The sequence below is a fragment of the Zootoca vivipara genome, chromosome 1 (genome assembly GCF_965207765.1).
Source record: "Zootoca vivipara chromosome 1, rZooViv2.hap1.1, whole genome shotgun sequence".
Taxonomy (NCBI): Eukaryota; Metazoa; Chordata; class Lepidosauria; order Squamata; family Lacertidae; genus Zootoca; species Zootoca vivipara.
The window spans coordinates 77,759,831-77,785,006 of NC_142582.1; the positions used below are offsets into that span (position 1 = coordinate 77,759,831).

Below are 25,176 nucleotides of genomic sequence, written 5' to 3' on the forward strand. Positions count from 1 at the left end.
AATAGGCTTCATCGCGAGAAAAGGGAAAACTTGGCAGCTATGCCCTTGGTGCACTTTGATTTAAGAACAGAGGTTAAAATGTACTGTTGCTCCATGTTGTGAAGTATAGTCAGGAAGTTGCTCTGATGTGTCCAAGTCAGCATCACTACTTCCAAGAAATAAGCCTGCATAAGGTTTAATATACCAAATGCGAATCCTTTATCTGCCACCCAGCAATTGGGAAGAAAAGCAGTGCTCCGCTAAGTGTTTGCTTGCATGGACAGGGAGGAGGAGAGTCATAAAACAGATGTGGTGGAACATCTCTTCCATTCGGGCCATTTCCCCACACTACTGAGCAAAGATGCCTTCATTGCCACCTCATTCAGCTGCAATTTTTCACTCTGCAGATTGCAATATAAAACCTTCAATTATGAACTATGAATCAAGTGGTCAATCCAAAAGTCCTAAATGAAAAAAAGTGTTACACACACACACACACACACACACACACAATAACGGAAACACTTTCCTTGACATTTGGAGAATTTGGTTATTTCAGAAGTTTAATTTAATAATTGAGATTAACTGCATGCCAAGCAAAACAAATTCATGATGGATCACTGATTTTCATAAATGTTGCAATGGCGAGATCTCCAGAGTCTCACTTCTCCTGCAACATGAAGGGTTGTGTTTGCACGTTCTACTGTCATAGCTTTGACCCAACATGCAGCCAGTGTGAAACTGACCTCCAGACTTATCCCTGTGTCCTGAGGAGTTTGGATGTAAATTCAGGGAGGTAGTGTTTGGTAGTGAAATGCATACCTCTGTGGAATATTAAAACTCACTGGCTGTAATCCAACAAACTTGCACAAATCAAAATCAATAGCCATCATTTAAAGGGGGGGGGGTTTGAACAAAACTGAGGGTGGGGCAGAATTGCAGCAATCAACAATAAGACACCAAACACAAATATTATTATTTTTCTCCCTGTCATTACACAGTGACAAGAATAATCAATATTTTAAGAAAGAAAGAAAGAAAATAGCCAGCTCAGTTTTCTCTAATTTTATCAGTTTATACTAATAGTGGTCTTTATTTGATTTGGCTAACACCATGATAAAAAAAGAAGGAAATAATAATTAAGAAAGATCATTTTGTCCTACTCTTAGGTTCAGTGTGCATCTTTGATATAGTGCATAATATTAGTTCAGAGGCTGTAAGCCAGGTTCTTCCGTCTTAACCCACACTAATAACTCAAAGAACACACATCCTCCAGATCTATTAAGAGCCTTTCTAGTATGTGCATTGCTACAAATCATACATCAAGGCCGCTCTTGCCTCCCGCCCTCCCCCCAGCACCTTTATATCTGTCTGTTAGTTCTCTTGTAGATTGATACAAGAAGCTGTCAGTGAGCCAAACCATCAAACATGTTCAATACTTAATGCAAATTATATGTATCAGTGGATTAAAGAACATAAACCCACAAGATTGTGACACCAGAGGACAATGTGAACTCTGTAGTGGAAGCAAGGCAGGAACTGCTTGCTTGCAGTTTTAGTTTTAATTTTAAATTTCTTTTACAGCTCCTGTGTGAGGAATGGGCAAGTTATGGCGTCTTTTATAAGTACCAACCAATTGACCTAGTGAGGTAAGGAGAATGTGGTTCCTCATTAAACCTAAAATATTGCATTGCCCCTTTCCTCCAAATGTTTGCTTACAGCTTGAGGCTCAAAAGAAAAGTCGAACTTCCCAGGCCATATGTTCATCCTTTCTCTGTATTCATTTTGGCAACCAAGAGTGGTTCTAAACGAGGTTGGCGCTGTGGTCTAAAAACCACTGAGCCTCTTGGGCTTGCCAGTAGGAAGGTTGGTGGCTCGAATCCCCATGATGGAGTAAGCTCTGGTTCCTCCGTCCCAGCTCCTGCAAACCTAGCAGTTCGAAAGCACACCAGTGCAAGTAGGTGCCGCTGCGGTGGGAAGGTAAACGGCGTTTCCGTGCACTCTGGCTTCTGTCACAGTGTTCCATTGCACCAGAAGTGGCCACATGACCCGGAAGGCTGTCTGTGGACAAACACTGGCTCCCTCAGCCTGAAAGCGAGATGAGCACCACAACCCCATAGTCGCCTTTGACTGGACTTAACCGTCCTGGGGTCCTTTACCTTTTTACCTGGAGATGCCTGGGACTGAAGTTTCTGCATGAAATAAAGTTCTCTATTACTGCACCATGACCTTTCCACAAACTTAAGGTCATGCTTATTTTGTTTTAATTCAATTTATATCCTACTTTTTTCTCCAGGAACATGCATGGTTATTCCCCCACACTCACATTTTATCCTCACAACAACTCTGTGGCATAGATTAGACCAAGAGATAGAGACTGGTCCATAGTTACCCAGTGAGCTTCATAATTGTGTGGGGATTTGAACTCTGGCCCTCTAACAATACAACCATTACAGCATGCTGTGTCCAACTATAGGAGTGGAGAAAATGGGATCACGGCTGGGGAGTAGTGGCCTAAACTTCCACAAATTGATTGCAAACTGATACCCCCCCTTCCCATATTCCTAGTATTAAATTTTATTTTTAAAAATGACATAACTGCTAATCACATTCTTAACACAACGTATAGCCAACAGGTAACAAGGCAGGTGGCAAGTACTACCTTGCAGCTCCACCCTTTTTAGCATTTCCCAGGGAGATGCAGCTTGGGAAAAACCTGAATGCTCTGCTACCACCACCAAATTCAAGTGACACCACCTTACTACAAAAGCAGTAATTACGGCTGAATGGAACAGTATCCATTAGCAATATACTTTAACTTAATGAAAGCTTCACTGGAAAGAATCAGCAAGGGAAGATCTTTTTCTCTCTAACCTCCTACTTCATTCTTTTCTACTTTTGGCCAGACACTTCAGTATATTGTGCAGCTCCATTTATCACTTTTCATCTGCACAAAATAAAGGAAGACTTTGTTAAATTAAGACTCTACACTTAGAATCTGGGTTTCATTTATTGCTTTTGGAACAGGAGAGTCTGTGCACTAAAAGGAAAGCTCATTTCAGACATGTGTGAGGGAAGGAAATTGAAGGCTTTTGTTTCTACTTAATGGCAAACCACAGTTTGCAATGGTGTCTAGATTTTGCAAACTACGCTTTGCTTAAAGCAGGCATGGCCAAACTTGGCCCTCCAGATGTTCTGGGGCTACAATTCCCATCATCCCTGACCACTGGTCCTGTTAGCTAGGGATGGTGAGAGTTGTAGTCCCAAAACAGCTGGAGGGCCAAGTTTGGCCATGCCTGGCTAAAAGGAAACGGTGTATTGTGGTTTGCCACTGAGTAGAAGCTGAGCTTCCCAATTCCCTTGCCCTGCATTTGGGGCAGGGAGGAAAGAAGACATGTGTTGTTGTCCTCATAACAATAAACCATGGTTTATTATTGTGTCTGAACTGAGCCAGTGTGAGGAGATCCTCGCCAAGCCTGTGGTGACCAAGATAGCTATAGAAACAGATCAGCAAAGCTGCTTGATAAGCAGGAATGGATGACTTACTTGGTGCCTCCAGTCCTGGATCTGTTCCAAGCAGCATGCAGACAAGAATCCTCCAAGGAGAAATGCATTCCAGCTAATCAACAGGGCTTATTTTCTCCCTTCAAAGTCAACCCTGCTGTGTGATTCATAAGCTTAACCATGGTACAATTTAAGAAATAGTAAACATTGCACAATGTTTCCCCTTCAATGTATTTCAGAAAGTACTTTGGTGAAAAGATTGGGCTGTATTTTGCCTGGCTTGGCGTTTATACACAAATGCTTATTCCAGCTTCCATTGTGGGGATTATCGTGTTCCTGTATGGCTGTGCAACAGTGGACGAGAACATACCAAGGTAACATACACATTTGTGGGTTTCCATCTTCCACGTGTTCAAAACGTCCTCATTTCCTCTTATGACACAGGGAATGTCCAGTCTGCTCAGTCATGCTTGCTTTATCTTCATAAAAGAAAATGGGAAACATTAGATTTAGAATCACTGACGGTCTTGTGCGATCAATAATACAAAAATTATTTCAGAATTCATATTATTAGTGTTCGCACTTGTATTCGTTAATTTTCTTTTTTTATCAAAGGTAACTCACAGTGAGTTACATCAAACCAATTAAAACCAACAATAAAATAACAATAAAAACCTAAAAACATGACAATTCAAAGAAAAGACTAAAAAACACAATTAACAAAAAGGCAGGACTACAGGTCCCACCGCACTAAAAAAAAAAGAGAGAGAGAGAGAGAAAAGGCCACAGTAACCTTCCAACTGCTGGCCAAAATCCTGGGGAGAGAAAACTTTTGCCTGGCATCTAAAACTACATAAGGGTGGTGCCAGATGTGCCTCCCTGGGGAGAACAGTCCACAAGGACAGGGCCACCACTGAAAAGGCCTGTTCTCATCTCGCCAACCTCTGAACCGCCCATGAAAGGGGCACCGGAAGAAACAATAAAACAATAAAAATGTTTTAAAAGCAGAGATAACAGAACACCCTCCCTCTACATGAAGATATCCATTCCCGCTCCTTTCACTGCACAAGGCAGTGACCATGACTGAGACTAGCTATGTGCTTCTAATTTCAGCAGTGTGTAGCTATTTCGATACTCAAAATTAATTCATCTCCCATCGATGAAACGGAATTATACCAAGAACAAACTTATACCAAAAACAAACTTAGTTGGTCTCTAATGTGCTACTGGACAATTTTTTTTTATTTAGCTTGTTATATACAGTGATATTCTCTAAGAATGGGGCTGCAATGCTCTGTATGCATTTACCTGGGAGTAAGTTCCATTGAAGTCAATGGGACTTCTGAATATACGTACAGAACTGTACTGCATGAGGTCCAAAGCTGATAAGATGGGAGTTTTATTAACTTCACTTAATGATCAATTTTATGTAACTTGCTGTCATCAGTCTTGAAAGCTTGCATACTCTGACAGCAACAGGTTTTATTCAGGAAAAAGATATCAGCTTACTTGCCTTATATCTCTCAAGAGTCACATTTTCTGTGGCTGCTTTTTAAAGCTTTCAGATCTTTAATTGAAAGTAGATCAATATAGGGTACAGGAAATAGAAGGATGCTAATAATGTATATTAGTTAAGTGCTGCAACTTGCAACACAGTTCTAATTTATGGGAAATGTCTGTTTTTCCTCAACATTTTTGTTTCCTTGAGATTTGGCTGATGGAATCGCTGCAAAGATTAGACCTAAGGGGTTCAGAACTTAGTGTGGCATGTGGGAGGAAAGAGTTTCCTTAGTATAGACCAGGCATAGCCAATGTGATGCTCTCCAGATGTTATTGGCCTACAAACCCCGTCAGTAAGAATGGCCAATTGTCAGGAATAACAGGAGCTGGAGTCCAGAAACATCTACACTGGCATCCCTAGAACTAGTCTTCTGAAATGTCACTCTCTGAAGTAATCCAGTCCAGAATTCTAAAAGGTGTACAAATGCATAGGAAACAAACAAATTTCCAAAATACATAGTAGATCACCACTTAACCCTTTCCCCCATGACTTCTCATATTCCTTGAAGCGTGAGTTTGATTCTAATGGTCATTTTTTTTTATTAAGCATCATAGTTCAAGAAAAATGGTTACACATTGGGAGGAGTTCTGGAGAGCCTATGAGCTTATCCACACTTGCTCTTGTCCTGCTGCTCTTCCCCAGGGAAAACTGTTCTCTAGTGCTCACTCAGAACAAACGGCACCCCAATTTTCCATGGATTGCTGTTTGTTCTGATTTAAAGCTAAAGAGCGCGTTTTCCCTGGGAAAGGAGCAGGGAAAGGAGAAAACTGTCCGAACCCATGCCTAAAAAATGCTGGTCAAGTGGAAAACTGCTTGGACGCATGCTAAAAGGTTGAAGGGAGTGGGTGTCAACAAAAACCTCAACCAGCCTGGAAATGCTTTTTTCCTTCTGCAAATTGAAGAGGACTAGTGGGATGGGGAATGCATTTTGCACATGCTCCAAAGCATTCTGTTACTTACACATGTTTAAGGGATGGCACTGAAAGCAGGTCTTCAGAGCTGTGTTGCAAATTAAGCTCTGAGTCCATGTATACTTTTTACATTTGTACATAGTCAGGGTTCCTCTGAAGTCTGTTTCCAGAGAAGTCTGTTTCCCTTGCCCTGTGTTCCTCAATCCTATAGAAATGCCTGCCTAAACAAGTTCTTTGTGCCATGAAGGTACCAGGAGGTAGGAGTCAACCTGGGGCAAATTCCATTGAAATGCCTAAACTGCCCTGACTTGTTTACTTGCTATAATTCCTAGACTGAGGGAAATTTAGTGATAGGTAATGGTCTGGTACAGAAATAATTTATGGAACATGTAAGAGAGAGGGCTTGCAGAGAGCAGCCCACTCTGCTTACTTCCATCAGATGGGAGAGCAGCAGCAAGAGCATCAAGGCAGGAAGGAGGTTCCAGGACTCTAGCAGCATACTGGAGCCTCAAATGCAGTTGGGAAGCCGAGAAGAAGGGGTGGAGCCAGCTGCATCAGAGGGTGGAAAGGAGAGGGGAGAATCAGCGGCAGCTGAGGAGAAAGGTTTGACACAATGGGGATCCCGTAGCGCCAGTAGGAGGGGCATTTGGGGGACCAGTCTTAAAGGCTGGGTCAGAGCCCGCCAGAGGCTATTGCGGGCTTCTGCCCCATGCAGAGCAGACATGATTTGAGACATCTCACCACTGTATATAGCATGCACAATAAAACTCTGAAAATCCAGAGGAGGTGTGGAGTGCTTACTCGGGAGTAGCCAACACCCATCTGTGACAGAACATGTACAGCCTTCCCTTTTCAAAGGTTACCGTCTTATGACTTTCTATCCTCACCGTTCTAGCCAAAGTTAACATTAGCCACAATTATCTTTAACTGCTGTCCGGAAACCATATTCATACCCTGCTTTCAAGTTCTAGTTAAAAGCTAACACTGACCAGTATTAACCATGGTTAATGTCCATGCAGCAGTAGCTAGTTAATGCTGAAAAGGGAAGGAAAAGGAGAATGCAGTGGGGCTGAGGAAAGGTTGAGGGAGAGCACAATTCTGTGCCCTGTCCCAGTTTCCTTAACTGTTGCTACATGTTAGATTATATTGGCCACTTTACGTTGACACTGGGCCAGTATAGCTCAGTAACTACAACAACACTAGTTGCGTCTCAGGAGAATGGAGTAGAATGTCTTAGGGCACTGGTGTTCTGCAGGCTCATAGGTGTCCGGGCAAGACATTTCATGCCCTAAGCATACAATATTGTACAGCACAAAAATACTTAGACCAGTATGACATCACAAAATACAGCAATAGCAGAGCTACACCATAATAGACCAACATTTAAGGGCAGAGTCTCTATAAAGGAATCAGTGTTACTTCCCTTCTTCCTTTTATTGTACTGTAATTTCATGCAGCTAATACTGTCATATAGGCTGCATATATATTTAAAGTGTACAAAGCTATAGCTCCCAGGACTCTTAGCAAACTTCAATTCTCAAGATTTGGGGTGCATGCTTTCAATGTATGGTGTATAAACAGCCATAGCTAAGTCTGAAATGAGGGAGGGGGGTGGATTCATGAAAAGAGCTTTTGACAGGTCAGTCTTGTGAATATACAATCTGTATAAATTACAGATTGGGACCAGGGGAGAAGCAGGACAAGTAAACACCAAGTTTGAAGAATAGTTTGCATTTACCTGACATGCACTGTTTGCTTTCCCTCAGCATGGAGATGTGTGACCAGAGGAACAATATTACTATGTGTCCCTTATGCGATAGAACCTGTAGCTATTGGAAGCTGAGCTCCGCTTGTGCCACATCTCGGGCAAGCCATCTCTTTGATAACCCAGCAACTGTCTTCTTCTCAGTCTTCATGGCTTTGTGGGGTAAGAATGTCCGCACGACTTTGTTTGGCCCAGGCTTTGGCTGCGGTTTTTAATCTGCTTACTTGCGGAAGGAAACAAGCAGGAGGATAAATCAGTGTTTGTACAATTCAACAGTTAATTATCTGTAGCCCCCCCCCCCTATTTTTTTTCCTTTCTCCCATAAAACTGCCACCCTTATATTTATGTTTTGAACTGAAGGTTAAAATAGAAAGCTGCTTGGATGAATATAAAATGAAGCATTTGTCATAAAACTGCTGCATGGCATGTATAGATAGCATTAAGGGGATTGCAGAGCACGCCAACAAAATCTATTTGCAGACTTGGCTTCCAAATTAGACCATTGGAGCAAAGATTTATTGTTGGGGGGGGGCGATTCTTATAGAAATGGCCTTTAACAAAGTACGGTTGAATAATGACCAAGCTGCTAAGTGCATTAGTGTTATCAATAGGATGCTGTTTGTACCTCTCAAGGTGTCCTTTTATTTTTGAGGGGCATCCCACTTTTGCAAAGAGCCTTCCATGACCCAGGTATTGAGATGCTGTAGCAATTGAAAGCTATGCACCAAGCAGATTGTGTAAAATGGCCAAAAAAACAACAACCCTGAGATCTAGCTGTTAAAATTCAAAAAGTGTAAAGATTTGCCTTCATAGTATGACATGATCCTGAATGTGCAATGGGGGATCTTGCACATGCATTTCCACACATGCAGCGCACATACCTGGGATAATGTGATATAAATGTTTGCAGATAATGAAATCTATAACACCTATTCCAATTTGGAGGTGTTGTTGAACGCAGTCCATAAGCAAGATGTTCCCATAGAACTGTGTCACCATTATTGCCTGGGTGGGTTTCAGTTGTTGCAACCTGAGGATATAGACAAGGTACTTAGAGACATGTGGGCCACTAGCACTTGTTTGCATGATCCTTGCCATTTGGCTAATGCCATCTCCACCACTTCCTCGTGTGTTTTTGCCTGACTAAATTGTATTCTTGGGCGACGGCTTCTGCTTGCCTGCATGCACCATGGACAGATGTATGTCTGAAAACCTCTGGCTTTTGTATGGCCGAAATTTAGACTTGTGTACAAAAGTAAGAGTCACATCCATTGTCTGTGGTCATAACCCAGATTCCCCCCCCCCGGGCACAAACACCTGGTTAGGACCCCAAATCACCTGGTCTGGGCTGATGAGCTGTAGCTGTAGAAAAAGTGGGGTGGCAGGGTGGCAAGGCATGATAAGTGCAGCTGATTTCCACTATTGAGAAAGGGGAGTGGATTATAGAGATGGAAACAGTGGCCCGGGAGGACTCAAGGAAAGCCAGTGTGGAGTCAATAATGTAGGAATTTTGAAGAACATGTATGTCGCATCAGGAGGAGGAGCAGATGGTCCAGTAGAAATCCATTATAAATGCACATTAAACATGCCAAACACTTGTTGCTGCATACGCTTGCAATAAGGCACTTGTCTAAGATGTCTGCACCCTGTTGCCCCGCTTTCATATATTAGATATATGGAGAGTAAAGTACAGCAGCTTAGACGACAGAATTTGCAGCAATTATTCTTACCCTGCATGAAATTGTAATATGGTGCTTGTGTTTGTTTTTAAATTAAGATAATTGCCTGCCACGTAGAAAACCTTTTCATTATTGATGACATGTATTATGCCATTTGATATGAGAAATACAGTTCAAGTTTCCATTTGCTCAGCTGTACAGGGAATCAATTTTTTCCTATTAAAATGCATTTCAGTCAAGTTACCTCTGTGAGAGTTCAGGACCTGACTTCTTCCACCACCACCAACCCTTTGACTAAATCGTCATTTTTTTTATAAGCTATACTGCTAACACACACAACTGTATATTTTACTTAATAGGAGTGGGGTGGTAAGGGGTGTCTGTGTGATAATGGCAAGCTGAAATATGGAGTGATTGAGTTTAGATTTAATTTTATACTGCAGTCAGCAAGAGGGAAGCCAAAAAGGAAGGAAGATGAATCTGAGCAAAACAACCTATGCCACAGAGATCGATGATTTGTTATCATGTAGAGTGGCTTGTCACATTACATGTATTGAGAAATGTGATATATAAGCAAAAACAGAATGTCGCGTCTTTAAATAGTCTTATCCCTTCATCCAGGCAATCAAATAACCATTCTCTCCCTTTCACCTTTCCCTCCCTTTCCAATACATTTGCAAGTCCCTCAGTCTAGTCTCCAGATACTCAGAATATATGATACAATGAAAACAGCTCCTCTAATCAGAAGTGACCATTGCCTAGTCTATTAGTCAAAACAGTCCTATAGACCAGAGTGGGGAAACTTGGGGGGGGCATGTTGTTGTTGGTTTGAAATCTCATCAGCAGTAGCTGTTGAGTTCAATAAGAAGCTGGGCTGAGTCTATGGTTATTAAATAAAGATGCTTATTTTAGAGTACTTTCCATGTCCACACTTTCATACAAACTGGTGTTCTACCTTCCAGAATTGTCTCTAAGGCCTGTGGTGAACTTGTCTAGTCTTAGACCAGAGAGCATTCTGGAATCCTGGGTTGCAGGGATGATTGTAGGGACGACCCCGATATGTTTTCTGTTTTAAAAGCAGATTATGTTATGCTACTTTTCTCCACAACCGTAAGTGCTAAAAATATTTCCTGCTGTTATTTTTGTTTGTTTAAGGAAAGAAGAGACTATGCTATCAAATTTTATGTGGCTTGGCATGAATTATATAGCCAGGCATCACTTTGACCCTTCTCTCCTTCTCCAGTGACAGTGGAGAGCAGTATCTCAAAATCACTATGTTTTCAATTTATATGTTACAGTTTTGGAGCTTCTTCATTTTGTTTTTTATTATTTTGTTTTTACAGAGATGGATTGTTCAACTTTGTGTTTATTTTTTTATTTTTTTGGTTACATTTGGTTATTTTTAATTGGTTACATTGGCAAGTCTATATGTACCGGTACATACCCATACAGACACTGCATTGCTAAGTTGGTTATTTCTAATGCAGGGCAGTCCAACATGTGGCCTGAGAGTAAGCAAGGCTCTGGGTTTTGGAAAGGAGACATGAGGGGGCTCTGATGCGGTCCTAGAGTCCACCTTTTTCCTTCCCAAAGCCTAGTTAGCACTTTTCCAGCTTTGGGAAGGAGGTGGGTGCGCTCTAGGTCCCTGCCAGAACCTTGCAACTTGCTTAACTGGCTTTGGGAAGGCAGCATGAAGGTCGGGGGTTGTCAAATTTTGGCCTCGCTTCCGTCCCCGCCTCCCCCCCCCACACCAGTGCACAGCAAAGTAGCATGTGGCCCACAGGTCTCATGTCAAAGTACTGTTGCGGCCCACGTTGTATGAAAAGTTGGACCACCCTGCTCTTGCATAAAAGAGGACCAAAATAGTTTTCTGTGTTTTGTGTCATTTTAACCATGGTGGTTAGCTGCAAACTAAGCATTGTAAGCTTGTGCAAAGGGAAGTCAGATTTTTAGGGAATGTATATGAATAGAATGTCAAGCTCAGTAGCTAACTGACTAAATTGCAGTTTGTAATTTAGTAATGAAAATCCTAGTCCTTATTATTGCCCCACACTTCCTCTCTGATATTTACTCCCTAAAGCCTTTAAAGAAACTATGTTGCTACCGTATCACTGTGACAAATGCAAGTCTTCCACATCCACCTTGAGGAGACCAACTTCACAAGAATAAAATGGAAGGGAAACATGTGTGTTGTTTTGAGCTCCTTGGTATAGGGCAAGATTTTATCTTATTTTTAAGGGGTATGTATGTCTCCCTAGGTCTCTCTAGTCTAGTGCTATCCATTCTGACTTGCAGCAGCTCTGCACGGTCTAAGGTGGAGGCTCCCATTTTTCCCATGAGCCAGCTTTTAACTGAAGCTGTGCAGGGAGCGTACTTGGGGACATTCTGGACTCAAGAAGAAGAAGAGTTTGGATTTGATATCCCGCTTTATCACTACCCAAAGGAGTCTCAAAGCGGCTAACATTCTCCTTTCTCTTCCTCTCCCACAACAAACACTCTGAGGTGAGTGGGGCTGAGAGACTTCAAAGAAGTGTGACTAGCCCAAGGTCACCCAGCAGCTGCATGTGGAGGAGAGGAGACACGAACCCGGTTCACCAGATTACGAGTCTACCGCTCTTAACCACTACACCACACTGGCTCAAGCACATGCTCTCCCACTGAGCTATGGTTTCAAATGGCAGCCTGACAGTTTGTGGCTGCGTTCTGTTCTCTGAGGCCAAGGTTGCATGACGTCATGACAAAAATGCACGCACAACCAGTGGTTTGGAGAGTAGGCTTTTAAAAAACGTTTTACTGCATGCTTCAAGTGTGGTCCACACACAAGCACAGACATCCAGCTACAAAGACACATTCTGGTCATCTCCTTGGACCTAGCATATCTGCATGTTAGAGAGTGATGCTGTAAAGGAGGGATTCCTGGTAGCAAAGGGGGATGGGGGAGAGAGAGAGAATCTTTCATTATCCATAATTCTCACTTTATATGCAGGTACCATTCAGCAAGTATACCAAGCATCCAAAAAAAAAAGCTATCAACAAGCTACAGAAAGCCAAAAGCACCATTTTAAGGATTATAATATTTTATTATATATAATTATGATGTCGGTGTGCAACGAGTGTCTAAGATTTATGCACAGGAGATATAGAACAGATTAACAGAACTGAATAAAGCATGATTAATGCTAAAATATGTTGGCAAATTCCCACTGTTGCTACATAATTAAGATACATGGAGACCTTGCCTAGTTCCTCCCATTTTCATTTTCTCCAGGGTTTTACTGGGATCTCAGTACAGCTTGTTGATCACATCTGTTAGCAGTCACTTCGGAGCAATTCCCCAGGGGTTAGGCTTTCTCAGCACGCTTGCTTCTTTCACAATTATTTATTTACTGTGTAGTGCTGGTCTGTTCCCAGTATTCAAATCCATGTCCCCAGGGCCTCCCACAACCTCAGTGGCACATAGATTGATGTACACAAGCTTTATTTGCTGCAGCTTAAGCGTTGTCACTGTGCACCTCCTTTATAGTAGCGTCCCCATTGAAAATGAAATTATAGCCACTCTCTAGTTTCCAGCACAATTACCGGTTTACATTTCCTTCTTTACATATTTTCTTGTAAGTCATTTGTCCAGTTAAGCTAAAGTGCTTGGATTTAAGATGATTTCACCTTAAGGAAATCTGCATAAGTCCCAAATAGTGCTGCCACTGAAATTTGCAAGTAATGGAACTGAGGATCGATGCAGAAGTTCCAGCAGCCCCAAATATATTATTGCAGCTTCGGGCTGACAATTACTTCATCGGGAAAGTTGCTAAGAGTGAATGAACTTCCCCTTGTGATCACTCATTGCAAATGCTTAACAAAAATTCAAGGTTTTATTAATATTTTCAAAGAATAGTGGGAAAACCCAGATAATAGATTGCCTCTGTGGTCTTATTTCCATGAAGGGTGGAGCTAACCTGCAGCAGGTGGGTGCTCCAATTCATGTATGTATGTCTTATATCTTGCCTTTCCTCCAAGGAGTTTGAGGCAAGGAGTCATCCAGAGTTTGGGTGTCTGTTGTCAGCAGTATGCTGGTGACACACAGCTCTATTTCTCCTTTACATCTGCAGGTGTGGCAGTGGATGTGCTGGACCGGTGTCTTGCTTCGGTAATGGATGAGAGCCAGTAAACTGAAGCTCAGTCCAGATAAGACTGAGACACTGTTACTAGGTGGTTCCCTAGGCTGGATGGGTGGAAGATTGCCTGCTCTTGAGGAGGTTACACTCCCTCTGAAGGAACAGGTACATAGCTTGGGGGTGCTCCTGGATCCGCTGCTGTCACTTGAGGCCCAAGTGGCCTCAGTGGTGTGGAGTGCCTTCTGCCAGCTTCGATTGGTGGCCCAGCTATGCCCCTATCTGGACAGGGAAAGCCTAACTTCTATGGCCTACGCTCCAACAACCTCTAGGTTGAGTTACTGCAATGCGTTATACGCAGGGCTGCTTCTGAAGACGATTTGGAAACTTCAACTGGTGCAGAATGCAATGGCCAGATTGTTCACCAGAACAAGACGGTTTGAGTGTATAACACCAAACCTGGCACAACTGCACTGGCTGCTGCTTAGTTTCCAATTCAAAGTGCTGGTGTTGACCTATAAAGCCTTACATGGCTCAGGGCCTCATTACCTTAAGGACCACCTCTCCTCATACAAACTGACCTGGACCATGCGCTTGTCACCTGAGGCCCTTCTCTATGTCTCCACTCCCAGAGAGGTTCAGAGGGTGGCAACAAGGGAATGGACCTTCCCTGTGGTGGTTCCTCGATTGTGGAATGCTGTTCCCAGAGAGGCTCGCCTCGCGCCATCATTGCATGTCTTTAGATGCCAGGCAAAAACATTCCCTTTTACCCAGGCCTATGGCTATTAAATAATCTATGGCCTATCAATATGTCAGGGAGATGATTATTATTTTACTATAAGGCTATCTGTCAGTATGCTTTTTACTATGTTTTTATTATGTTTTGTCATTAATGTTTTATAATGTAAGGTTGTACACCGCCCTGAGATCTTTTGATAAATGGTACAATGTGTGTGTGTGTGTTGTAACGGATTGACACAGTTTTGAAATATTTATTCCTACCTGGCTGGAAAAGAGTTAATCCACCTCCAGCCTGACTGACATAACATTCTGATGGGGGCGGGACTGTTCCCAGTTTAAAAGGAGAGAGGAGCAGTTTGGTCAGTTAGGTGGTTGGCAGTTGGCAGTTGGGAGTTAGGAGTTGGGGAGAGTGGAGTGTTAGAGAGGGATGCAGGAGCTGTATTCACAAGTCTGTGTTAAATAGGAAGATATGTGCTTTTAAGAACCAAAGAAATTCATGTTTATAAGTTAAATAATAAAGTTAAATGTGCTTAAACGTTCACTGACTCGGCAGCGTCTCAGTACCTTCAGAGGTGTGACAAAGAGGGGAGAACAAAGCTTTCCTGGGGTAGAGGAAACTGTTTGCTTTTTCTCCTGTCATACAAAGGGCTGGTTAGCGAAGCTGAAGGAGCCACATAGTTGCCTAAGGGAGAGGCACACTGTAGCAGTAGGGGTCCATGGGAGGGACTTCCCACTGGTGGCCATAGGTTTCGAACGCAGCGCCTGAGGTACTCTGGAGACAAGTCCAATTTGGACACTGGAGGTTTTTTCTCCTGTTTGTGGAGAAGCACAGGGAGAGCCTCTGATGTTAAAGCAGTGAGGGGGGGATCCCTCACATTTTTGGTGGCAGAGGTGGGATCATCACAATTTTGGTGGCAGCGGTGGGATCGTCACGTGTGTGTGTGTGTGTGTGTGTGTGTGAAATAAATAATTTATTGCTTCTACTATTAACCCACCCTTCACCCTAAGGTCCCAAGACAGGTTACAGCAATCTAAAATATAACATGCCAAACAGTTTAAAAACAAATTACTATCACAAAAGTAAGGTAGGTTCCAAAAATACACATCTCGGGTGTCAGAGACCAGGTTCTTCCACTCCCCAACATTGTTCTCACAAGAAATGATGCTTCAGTTGAAATGCTCAGAAGCATATAAAGGTTTATAAGTTTCTGAGCATTCTCACAAGCATCATGTCAAATTCTACAGTTACCCAGTCAATCAGTCAACCTGCCTATTAGTGAGCCAGACTCCCTTGAGTCTCTGGCTGCCCCATCCCTTCGCCTGTGAAGGGAGAACTGGCATAGGAGAGAAGAAGGGGTCTGTGACCCATTTCAAGCATGAATCCACATTTGGAAAACATGGGTCTGAGTTGGCAAAAAATGGACCACAACTTTGGTTGCAAGTGGGGGCATTTCAATTTTGAGCCATCCTCACCCTTCGCACAGCTTGAATATTAAATCCCCCTGGAAATTTGTGGGTTAATAGCCCAGAATAGTTGCTTGAGCCTCCATGGATGCTAATTGCTCAGGAATAATTGGGAACACCTGTGTTTAAATGAGATCCCCATCAGAGCTTGAGACAGGTGAAGCGCACATACACAGCCATGGGGAGAGGAAGGCAGATTCTGTGGAACTGGCAAAAGGAAAAAGAGTGGTAAGTTGGCTGAAGGCGTATTGGGAGCTGAGGCATTTGTCTGGGGATCTGGCATGCCATAGTGAATTTTCTGCCTTGTAGGAGTGGCTCATCTTATGTACTGCTTATGTATTTATAAGTAAAGTCAAGGTAACTTTTATTTATTTTTTATTTCTACAATATTTGTAAATGAAAATTGCAAAAACAGCATTAAGTGTCCTCTCTTGTGTTTAGACTTACCAGTAACCCAATGTTATCAAATGAATTACAATTATTTACAATCGTCAGTCTTAAAGGCAGTAGGGCAGGCATAGGCAAACTTGGCCCTCCAGATGTTTTGGGACTACAATTCCCATCATCCCTGACCACTGGCCCTGTTAGCTAGGGATGATGGGAGTTGTAGTCCCAAAACAGCTGGAGGGCCAAGTTTGGCCATGCCTGCAGTAGGGTGTTCCATTCTACTTTGGGCTTTTAAAGAAATATTTTAATTTATGTTTGGAGAGGAAAGAAAGTAGTGTGCTGTATAGCATATGTAACCATCTCTGGTTTTGTTAATGGAAACCATAACAAATAGCAAGTGGTAGAATTAGCCTGCTCTTCTAAGTATTTTTTTCTTTTAACCACCCAGCTGCTACATTCATGGAACACTGGAAGAGAAAACAGATGCGTCTGAACTACAGATGGGATCTGACTGGGTTTGAAGAAGAGGAAGTAAGTTAATTTTGTTATGAGCTACTTCATTGGTTTTTACATCTGCCAAATGGTCTTTCATTTTTAGTTGTTGACCCATTGGAAAGGAAAATCCTGCACATATACTATTTCTACGTTTGGGAAGGGTGTGGTAGTACAGTAGCATGTCTTGTTACCATGGAAGCATAACGTTAGAGCTACAAAATGAGGGCCACGCCTAGTGTTGTGGGCATTAAAACATATATAGCTTGCAAATGACTCCCTTGATACAGGAAATATATTAAGTGAGCACAACTCATGAAGAAGAATGGGAGGGGGAGTGTAAGAAAGAATTGTGTAATTTGCTCTCTTTTGAGAATAATTGTGTAATTTGCTCTCCTAAATGCAGGGTGGCAAGTACTCCAATTGTCTTTTCTGTGTGAGCCTAGATTTTTAAACTATAGCTTGTACTCAGCATATCAAACATTGAAAGGGAAAATAATTCAAGACACCAAATTATGTAGAAAATATTAGAGAGCACTGACATAAATTAAGAACTGCAAAAAGAGAAATGTTGATAGTTTTGAAAGAATTTTTTCAGCTGTCTTACTTTTGTTATGTTTTAATGTTTAGTTTTTTTGATCTTTTCCCTGAAATGTAAATTTCCCTAGAAATAGTTTGTGAATCAATCCAGTGTTTGTATAATCCATCCCTTACAGTTCCATTTTCAAAAAGTCAATAAATACTGCTTAAAATACTGCTTTAAAAGTTTAGTAAGGACATCAAGTAGCCTTTTGGTGTTAGTTGTGAGCTTCTATTTATAAAATAACTTCCGGGCTTCCACATTAGAATTGAGTGTGTTACTGGTTTCAATCGCATGTCACAATGAACCCTACAATCTACCGTAAGTCACACTGAAAGGAAACAAACCATAATCCCTAGTTTAGGGATTTGAACCAGGGATTGTTCATTTTACTCCTAACAAACCACTATCTGTAGCTTACTAATTGGGGTTTGCTGGAATAAAACAAACCATGGTCCCTTGTTCCTACATAAAGCTAAACTAGGGATAATGATTTGTTTCCTCGGCATACAAACGGGAAGGACATAAGCACCTAAGAAAAGTGTGCTCACAACCAACATTTACCTTTGTTTGCTGTGACATACAAACTGGGCCACAGTGAGTGAAGTTACTACACTAAACTAGGTTCAAGACAGAGTTGCATAAATTTTTGAGGTGTTTAGTAGCTTAAACAAGAGCAAAATGTGTATAGGGAGCTTGGGGCATGCATTTCAGCCCTCCCACCCACAACGCTGCATATCCTGCCCCACTCCTTCACTCCCACCATTTGCTCATTTAGCATGTCTGAAGGGAGTTTTGGAGCACATTCAGCTTGACCAGGCACAGGCAAACTCGGCCCTCCAGATGTTTTGGGACTACAATTCCCATCATCCCTGACCAGTGGCCCTGTTAGCTAGGGATGGTGGGAGTTGTAGTCCCAAAACATCTGGAGAGCCGAGTTTGCCTGTGCCTGAGCTTGACTGTACTTAGAAGCCTCCCTCTTATTACTTGCCTTATTAATGCAGGAAAATTGGCCATTGTTTTTGCCATTGCCTGTTCAGGCTGAATGCTTGAAGAGGACTTCTGTGGTTTCTGTTTGGATGTCTCAGTCACTACCTCTTGCAGTTAGGAAAGGCTTGTGAACCTAAAGGATTTCTCTTTTTCTGACTTGCCACAACTTCCCTCAAATTTATTTTTGGAAAGTTCAGTTGGTGGGTTTTGTTCACCCTCAGTGTTAGATTAGAACCACGCCAAATATTTTAACCAAAACCAGGTCATTGAAGTGAGGAGTAGAACGGATGTGATTAAGGAGAGGCTACTTAATCATTTACCCTGAGGCTACTCCCTTCTGTCCAACAAATATTCCCATTTTGCAATTTTCCTATCCCTCCACGTTTATTTCTAAATTCATGTTTGCACTGTGTGCTCTACCTCTCCAGGGTTAGAGTTCACATCTCTCATATTTTAAAACCCTGGTGAGCAGGCAATCATGCCACAACAAGGTTCCATTGAACTGTTGTGAGGATTTTCTACTACCATAAATCACAGCTGGTTTTGGCATAACATAACATAGCATAGTATACAGCAAACCGCAACCTATGAGCATTTAACTTGTGCACATTCAGCTTTATGCACTTGGCAAGCAAAAATATATAAATAAAATAAAAAGGTGTGGATGTCCAGTGGAAAAAGACTCTGGCAATTGTACACATTGTGTTTGGACTATACGCAATTTCAGCTTTAGGTGAGATCCCCAGAACCAGAACCACTGTGTAAGTTGAGGGCTTACTTTACAGTTAAACAAGTCTGAGCTGAGTAAACCAATAAAAATGATAGTTCTGAAGCAAATCCATACTTTGTTTTTAGGTTGTGTATATGTGTGTCATCCTAGGCATCATCTTAGAAGAGGCATTTCCTCTTTTATGAGAGAGAACAAGGAAAACCTCTTTTAAGATCATGTTTGCCAACTGCAGTGCTTGCATTCAAATGTTTAAAACGCTGTACAATTAATCAGAGGCACAATTTTGTCTATCAAACTAAATATTTACTTTAGTGTAATCATTAATTTAGGGGAGGGATAACGGAATTTAGGGTGGGTCATCTGCTTCCTGCTGATGTCTACATGTACCACCCAGCAGACGGCAAATGTGACAGTGATTACACAGTCAGCTGATCTTTATCAGTGTCAAAGGTGATACATATTGAAATGAATAAATATAAATTACAGCCTTAATAATTTTTGACCATTGTGTTGAAAGGTCTTCAGTGACCTCAGAGTGTTCTAAGGCCCTGATCCTGTTGTCTGCTTGCAAACATGTCACTGGGCTAACATGAACCCCACATGCATACCTAGGATTGAGACGTAACCTATTGGATAACAATGGGAGGATGTTTTTATAAGGCAACTGTTCTTTTATTTTTGGTACCTTGTTGTTGGCTTACATGAAAGTGGAAAGGATTAACTGTATCCTTCTAGTGGCAAATATCTTTCAGGGTTATGTTCAGTGTTCTCTGCAATGGTAACAGCCTGTGACCTGAGATAACTGCTGTTAATAGAATGTATTTTACTTTTCACTTAACACACTCCAGTCCCACTAATTCAGCCCTATGACCCAAGCTCTTGAGCATGCATTTAAATCCTGCTGAAGACTGAAGAGGTTAAATAGTGTGAGACAAAATCCCCAGGAGCTTCTCTGGTTTAAGTCCCATTGAAATGAACACTGGCTGGAACTCCAGCGCACAACTGTTCTTTCATGTAGTTGTTGTTTATTCCATTGAGGGTTTAATCACATGACACCATCCAGACTGTATACCACCATGTTACTTAAACTCATTCATCTTGATGCAATAATATGCTTCCTTTCGTGCTACCAGTATAACATTAATATAAATACAAAAGAAGACCATTTCCCCAAAGATGCAGCCATGTCTTTTCTAATTCCTTCAGCCACATTCACATGAATAAAAACAATTGTATCCAGTGCAGAATTGTGCAACAGTGAAGTAATTTTAATTTTTATGTTTGTTTGTGTTTTTTATGGTTTCCTGAAGGAGGCAGTCAAGGTTTGGATTTATTTTTATTTTTATTTATTTTTTTGAAATTTCTCTACCTTTTTGATCTGTCGAGTGGTGAAAGATGCCTTCTGATCTCACCTCATTCTTTTTTCCTAGCATCTGATTTCCTTCCACTTCAATGATTCTTTCTTCCTATACTATATATATATCCCTATTGGGACTTTTTCATATCCATTCCCATATCCATCTAATGCATTTTTAAGCACTTTCTGAATCTTTGGGCTGTCTCATTCCTTCAATTTCTGATTATTTTCCACATATTTTTCCACAGTGTGTTTGGCAAATCTGAAATGCATTCTTTTGGCAAGACCGATCAGGTTAACTGATAAGAAAAAGCATCTCAGGTGTCCATGAACTGAATGCTTAAAGTCAAACCACCTTATTGCTGTCCCAGCCCCTTCTTGGGTCATTTATGGTAACATCAGCTCACATGAACAGTCTTAAAAATGGCCTCTGGGCAATGACTGAAATGAAAGGTTCCAGTTTAAAACAAATTGCAAGGCTGCAAATCAGCACATTATGCAATATAACCCATTTGCTGCTAGAGAAATTGTTGCAGGCTTGTACTTGATTTGCATTGCTGCTGGCCGTAATCCTGCCTCTGTCCCATCCCTAACAGTGTGATGCAGCTGCTGTGTCATATATGAGAGGAGAGCAGCCAATCTCGCAGCAGCAGTGTCACCATCAAGACAAGGACATCAGCTGAGCCAGCAGCATTGCAGATTATAGCTTAATTAAGGTCTTTAGCTACAATGGAATACCAACAGAGAGTAGTAAAGACATGAGCAAGCATTTTAAATTAAATCTTAAAATTTTGTTTTTTCAAATAAGGTTAACATATAATTTTTTAAAATTTTATTACACTGGAACCTTTATTTGAATTTGTTCTTGAACATTTGAATGGGTAGACATTGGGTTTCATGGCTCACTAGCCTATTGACTTATTTGCAGGATCACCCCAGGGCTGAATATGAAGCTAAAGTGTTAGAAAAATCACTAAGGAAAGAATCCAAAAATAAAGAGGTAAGCTAACAATGTAGATTTTTTTTATTCATAGTTAAGGTTTCCCCATTTACAGTGTCATACAGTAACAAACAGCAACTCTCCACCTCCATTACCATTACCATTCTTTAACTTCACATATAAAGAAAGATAGATAGAGATGGACACCCAAAAAGAGAGAGCAAGGACAGGTGAGCAAGAGAGGGTAGCTACACAAACGGGGAGAACCTGTGACCTTCTAGATCAGGCATAGGCAGACTCCGGCCCTTCAGATGTTTGGGACTACAATTCCCATCATCCCTAGCTAACAGGACCAGTAGTCAGGGATGATGGGAATTGTAGTCCCAAACATCTGGACGTTTGGCATTTACCTATGCCTGTTCTAGATGTTGTGGGATTACAACTCCCATCTCTCCTGACTATTGGCCAGGCTGGCTGGTGCTGGTGAGAGTTGGGGTCCGACAATGTTTAGATGGCCGTTGCTGCAGTAAAATAATCTGAGCTCTGTAGGGTTAATACAGATGTGGGTTCATCACAGGCATAGTGACCATAGGAATTGTTTTAAGATTCCAATAATTCCTTAGAGCGTGTGCAGCCTTATTCTGTACACGTTTTCACACCTAAATTATGGCGCGTGAATAGAATAGCAGTTTGCATCTTGCAACAACAACAGTTTATTCAAAGCCAGAACAATTACAGAAGCCTGTGAAAATAGCATTAATATATGGGCACATACAGAATTGAACACACTATATTGGTGTTTCCCAAAGTTCTGGTATCTGGGTCTTTCCCCCCGAAATGAAAATTGGAGGTATACTTTAAAAGATCTACTTTTAGAATGTAAAAGAATAAGAATTGCTTTTTCTTGACGAGCTCACTCCAGGGGACCCTGCCTTAAATCTATTATTAGAGGAAAATTGACTACATGCAGGAATACAGTGGGCAGCCTCCTCCATAGCTAGGTACTTAAAGGCACAGAAAAACAGACTGTGACTAGAGCAAATGATGTATTTTACAGGGACTCGTGTAGGAAAGCCATGATTGGCTGCAGCTGTCTGTTGAATATACAACCCGTGGCACATCCAAACTTACCTCTGCATAATGTGTGAAATGGCCCAAACACACCTGGGCAGATTACGCTGGATCTGCATCTGGTTAATCACCATTTTCTCTCCCTCCCACCCGTTGGGCAATATCCAGTCCAGTTCTTTCCAAGGAAGCCACAAACGTCCCCCTCCCTGACTAATTTCTATTTAGTAATTATTTTCTCTTGCTTTGTTTCCCATTGACTTTCTTAATTTTCCAGGTTCAAGTCTACATGAGATGCCATTTTCAATAGATTTGTATATGTTGGACGGGTGTTGTGAATAGGTTATCATGTGTCTGGACTGTAATACCAGAATCGGCATCTTAATTTCTGGGGTTTTCCAAACAGTTTATTTAACGCTTGCAAGGCTCAGTTATTTGAGCCACTGCTCCAGAAAAGGAACACTCATCTTGCTGTACGACATTGCCCTGATGTCCTGTGAAGATAGACTAGTGAAGCAGCCTCATCAACACTGGCATTGTGCTGCACTGGAAACAACCATCACCAGACATAAATATTACTTGCTGTAGAACTGGGTGAAGTTGAAGTAGGTTGAGGTCAACTTTGGGGATTATTTGCTTAAACATGAAGGCACTTCTGCTGTGACTGAACCAACTACATTTGTGTCTATACATGTAATATTTTGACAGTAAGGTTTTATCATGGATGGGTATGACCTATTTGTGAGGCCATCTATGGTATATCAATGCTGTGTGTACCATTGCAGATATTTGTCACTTCAGGATCAGAAAGTAAGCATGTAATTCACATTCTAATTCACCATGGGTTTAAAACAGTTTAGTTCCATTAATTTCAGCGTGATCCTGGTTTAAAACCGGGGGGGGGGGCAGAAACCCAAAGGGGTTTGTGGAATGATTTACCTAATTTTCAAGTCCTTATTTTTACATTTTAAGTGCTTCCCCTTTCTAACATCTCCAAGCTCCTTTGTAACCAAACTCCTGTACAACAACTACGGTCCTGGTTTTCTAGAAGAAGAAGAATAGACATTTGACACACTTTCACTGGTGCAGATTTCTAAGCGCCACATGTTATGTGTAGTGGTCTGTAAAGGTATAGATCTGGCACTAAAAAAAAGTTCAACTACTGCAGAATTTGTGAGAGCCAGAGAACTCCCTCACCAAATGCTCCTGTGTAAAGTTGTTGTTATTATTTATTAAATTTCTATACCACCCTTCATATGAGAATCACAAGGTTTACAATATAAAAACACAAAAATACATACCATAGTACCAAAGAAAAACAATACCCCCAGCCCACAGTTTAAAAGGCCATAGAGGCCTGAGAGGAGAAGACTGTTTTTGCCTGGCACCTGAAGATATGGTGCCAGGTGAGCTTCCCTGAAGAGCATCCCACAAGCAGGCTCCACCACAGAGAAGGCCCCTTTCTTAGGTTGCCAGTCCTCTCACAGAGGAGGCACACAATGAAGGGCCTTGGATGATGACCACAGGGTCTGAGTTGGTTCATATGGGGGAGAATAAAAGTTAGCAGGCATGAAATAAGAGGATAGGTGTTATAAATTTATAACCATATGGTTCAACAGCAGAGAGGAGTAAACTCCTCAAGTTTGCAAACAACACCAAACTGCTTAGGCTAGTGGGCCACAAATTGGCAGCTAAATTTCATTGTATGTATATGCAGTGATGCAGACTGGAACAAGAGCAAAAGTAATTTTTAACCTCATATGTACCAGTGGGACCTCGACTGGTACGACTAGCCAAGCAAGAAATTTACAGTTTATGATGAATAGCTCAATGAAAACTTTTATTCAGTATGCAACATTGCTGGTGGTGGTGAGGGGGAATTAAATTGTAGTTAATATGCATGTGGGGGCAGGAACTGCCAATGTTCTTAATGTACATACAGTATATGGTGTGAACATATTTGAAATACTGGATTCCTTTCCAGTCACCCTATCTAAAAAATGAACTAAAAAAGCAAAGATCTTACAGGGAGTTCCTTCTTGGTTTCTCCACAATCTCCTTTGGGTTCCACCATTCTGAATAAGTTCATTCTACCTGCAAACTCACTATTCATTCCTGACTCCAGGTTATTGGTTAGTTAAATGACTCTAGTCATCCCACTACAAAATATTGTGGGATTTTGCTGATAACTTTTATAATGAAGGAGATCAGACTCTTATCTGACACACATTGTGACACCTTAAAATAATACAGATCCTTTTTTATCCTTTGCATTGTTGTTTTTGTTGTTGTTGTTTTACTAGATAACACTGGTGATTTTCCTGTGGTTTTATTTTGTACTTTCTTCCTTATAGTAATTTACTTCATTTCAGAAGACATAGCATTGGCCCATAACAAGTAAAGGCAGCTTCTATTTGTTTTTAAGCTGTAGCGTGTCCATATTTTGCTGAGGGTATTGATTTATTTGCCTATATGAGTCAATGCTTTGTAACAACCATATTGCATGACCCTTTTCTGTTTCCTTCAAATGCCATCAGAAGGGCCTGCAATTGCCAGAAGAGGCAGCCAACAAATGGCGACAAAGAGTTAAGAGAGTCATGGCTGGGGTGAAATTGGTACATTTCATTCAAATTTGTGGAAACTTTCTGAACTATGAATAACTATATAAAACACAAATTGATTTGTTTTCCAAACTTTGTCTGTTTATTGTCTAATATACACATATACGTATTTTTCCCCGCCCCCGCCCCCTTCTTCAGCACTCTTGTTGGGATTGGTTTTCCTCTTTGTGTGGAATGGCACTGCATGGTTAATCCTTACATATTGACTGGTGTGACACTTCTGCACGTGCCAGATGCTTGGCAGAGTTGCCTGCGGCTGTTTGTTTTTCCTCAGACAGCATGTGTGTGACATGCATGT

At 41.5% G+C, this 25,176-nt stretch overlaps 1 protein-coding gene across 5 annotated transcripts in view; it reads left to right on the forward strand.

Annotated features, from left to right (window-relative positions):
• Positions 1-25,176, forward strand: part of ANO1 (anoctamin 1) — a 146,164-nt gene that overhangs the window by 96,171 nt on the left and 24,817 nt on the right. For 3 of the 5 annotated variants that reach the window (XM_088668442.1, XM_035117017.3, XM_035117055.3), the window contains 6 exons: positions 1,564-1,628; positions 3,723-3,857; positions 7,722-7,882; positions 16,549-16,631; positions 21,178-21,249; positions 24,795-24,872. In XM_088668442.1, coding sequence (XP_088524568.1) covers positions 1,564-1,628; positions 3,723-3,857; positions 7,722-7,882; positions 16,549-16,631; positions 21,178-21,249; positions 24,795-24,872 — 594 coding nt within the window. The remainder of the gene's footprint in view (positions 1-1,563; positions 1,629-3,722; positions 3,858-7,721; positions 7,883-16,548; positions 16,632-21,177; positions 21,250-24,794; positions 24,873-25,176) is intronic. The other 2 variants (XM_035117065.3, XM_035117083.3) reach the window with 1 other exon arrangement.